General features: G+C 40.5%; 1 protein-coding gene across 2 annotated transcripts in view; it reads left to right on the top strand.

Annotated features, from left to right (window-relative positions):
• Positions 1-2,500, top strand: part of LOC143034654 (troponin C-like) — a 127,223-nt gene that overhangs the window by 16,971 nt on the left and 107,752 nt on the right. For both annotated transcript variants that reach the window (XM_076201013.1, XM_076201012.1), the window contains exon 3: positions 1-96. This exon is cut by the window's left edge and continues 48 nt beyond it. In XM_076201013.1, the coding sequence (XP_076057128.1) occupies positions 1-96 (96 nt within the window). The remainder of the gene's footprint in view (positions 97-2,500) is intronic.

The following is a 2,500-nucleotide window of genomic DNA, read 5'->3' as shown; positions in this document are numbered from 1 at the left end:
TTGAGAAGGAGAAGATCAGGACGATCCTCAACACCCTTGGAGCCAACTACGACCCTGAAGAACTGGAGGCCCTCCTTGAAGAATGTGACCTTGAAGGTAAGTCTTGCTAAACTCAGACAATTCTACTCTGCTTAGGGCAATCTACCTCAGCGTAGCAATCACATCATAGGCCTGAGTGACTCTTCCCTTCAAGAGCTCGAAGACTGAAGATCTACCCTTCAGCTACATATATTAGCATATATTTTGCTTAAAAAAACACCGTGTGGAGGGGTTAAAATCAGTAGGAGTATCCTTGTACCGGAAGAGAAAAAAATAGAATAAAATAACGAAGGAGTAATACTATAGTTTACCACAGGTACTTTCAAATAAGTCCTTCAATACACTACGGCATCAGAATACGAATAGTCTCGAATCTTTCGATACATAGACGCAAGTTATTTTCCCTCGTTTGGCAAATGCCAAATAACCTCCTTTAGCTTAACTAAATAGCCTGTTATCAAGCTCATACCCCTATGTTTTAGTTATTGGTCTCCAGAACTAAAAAAAAAAAAAAAAAAATGGTGAAGACAGTAGGTTTCATCCCAACTTGAGAATCGCTTGCGTCGTTGGCTTCAAAACTACACTCAAGACTTAGAGACACTGAAAGACACTCCTGGAAAGGTCCGGGACCTTGGATGGGAACCGAAGAGGCAGAGGACGTGGGTAGGGTGGGTTGGGTTGGTAGGGGCCGGGGCCTAAGGGGTGGTGAGTAGGCACGGCAGGGAACTTTGCGATCACCCTGCAGAGTGCTGACACAGGCAATCTCGTTGTTGCCGCTCGCGAAGTTCCCCATAGACTCCCACCGGATTTCGATAGTAGTCTTGCGTTAACAAAGAGAGAGAGGAGAAGGGAAAAGACTGGGTTAAGAAAAGAGCGAGAGGAAAAGGAGAGATAGACAAGAAAAGTAGGGAAGGAAGGGGAAACGGAGGGGTTAAAGGAAAGGGAAAGGAAAAGGAAAAGAAGAGAATAGAAAGGGAGAAGAAAGGAAAAGAAAAGAAGTGAAGGGAAAGGAAAGGAAGGTGAAAGTAAAGTCATTGGTGAATGTGAAGGTGAAGGAGAGGGTGAGCATAACCGTGAAGGTAAAAACGAGGCTGAAAAGGAAGGTAAAGAGAAAGAGAAGAGAAGAGAAAGGAAGGAAAAGGGAAATTAGGTTGGCCATGTGTGTGAAGGAGGGAAGGAAAATCTAGGTATTTTGTAGCCAATAACCAGCGCTTTACTCCCTGGTGGGCAATATCACACTGGAGATAAAAAAGAGGGATTTAAAGAGGGTTGCAGAATGGTGGGAAAAGAGAGGCTGAATTTGATCCATATTCTTCTTTGATTTAAAATCTACTTTCCAATCTTAAAAGAATGATCCGCAATTCTGGTCTGTAGGAGTGTTAAAAAAAAAAAAGTGACACGGATGAATGCAAGAACCAATTTATAAAAAATAGTTTAACCAAACTGTAAACCAAGTAAATGGAAGTAATTCACGAAGACAAGAATAATATCAGGTAAGAAAAGAAGATATATATATATATATATATATATATATATATATATATGTATATATATATATATATATATATATAGATAGATAGATAGATAGATAGATAGATAGATAGATAGATAAATAGATAGACAGATAGGTAGATAGATAGATAAATATATAGATAGGTAGGTAGGTAGATTGGCAGAGAGATAGATAGATAGATAGATAGATAGATAGATAGATAGAGAGAGAGAGAGAGAGAGAGAGAGAGAGAGAGAGAGAGAGAGGAGGGAAAGATGGGATAGGTGCACATATTAAACCTCAAACGTGTTGGATTAGGTCTGAATGTCTTTTCATCACCAGGGAAGCGCAGGGAAAGGAGGTAAAAGTAGAAGGGAATGAGAATGGGTGAGAGAAGCCGAGAGTGGGAGGGGGGAAAAGAAGGTTGGGGGAGGGCATCATAAGATAAGCGATATAAGGACTAAGTAACACACACACACACACACACACACACACACACACACACACACACACACACACACACACACACACACACACACACACACACACACACACACACACACACACGCATGGACAAACACACACATGCACACTTACACAAACACACAGCCCCCCCCCCACACACACACTAGAGTAATAATAAAATTGGGAACGAAGGTAATGAAAGGCGATCTCCCCCCCATGAGCGAGATAACAATAACACAAAAAGAAATATTGGAACATTTATCAAACCTTGACGTCAGGAAATCACATGGCCCGGATAGAATTGCAAATCGGATTCTAAAAGAATGCAAAGAAGAACTAACGGACAAAATACATAACATAATAAGTTGCTCACATAAAGAAGGAAAAATACCAAAGCACTGTAAAAATGCTAACATTGTACCAATATATAAAGGAGGAAACAAGGAAGAACCAATTAACTACAGGTCAGTCTCACTAACAAGCACTATAGCCAACATTTGTGAA

The sequence above is a fragment of the Oratosquilla oratoria genome, chromosome 17, assembly GCF_046742065.1.
Source record: "Oratosquilla oratoria isolate Oo_2021 chromosome 17, ASM4674206v1, whole genome shotgun sequence".
Taxonomy (NCBI): domain Eukaryota; kingdom Metazoa; phylum Arthropoda; class Malacostraca; order Stomatopoda; family Squillidae; genus Oratosquilla; species Oratosquilla oratoria.
Note: the sequence above shows the minus strand (reverse complement) of the source record. Positions and strands in the feature narration are given on the sequence as shown.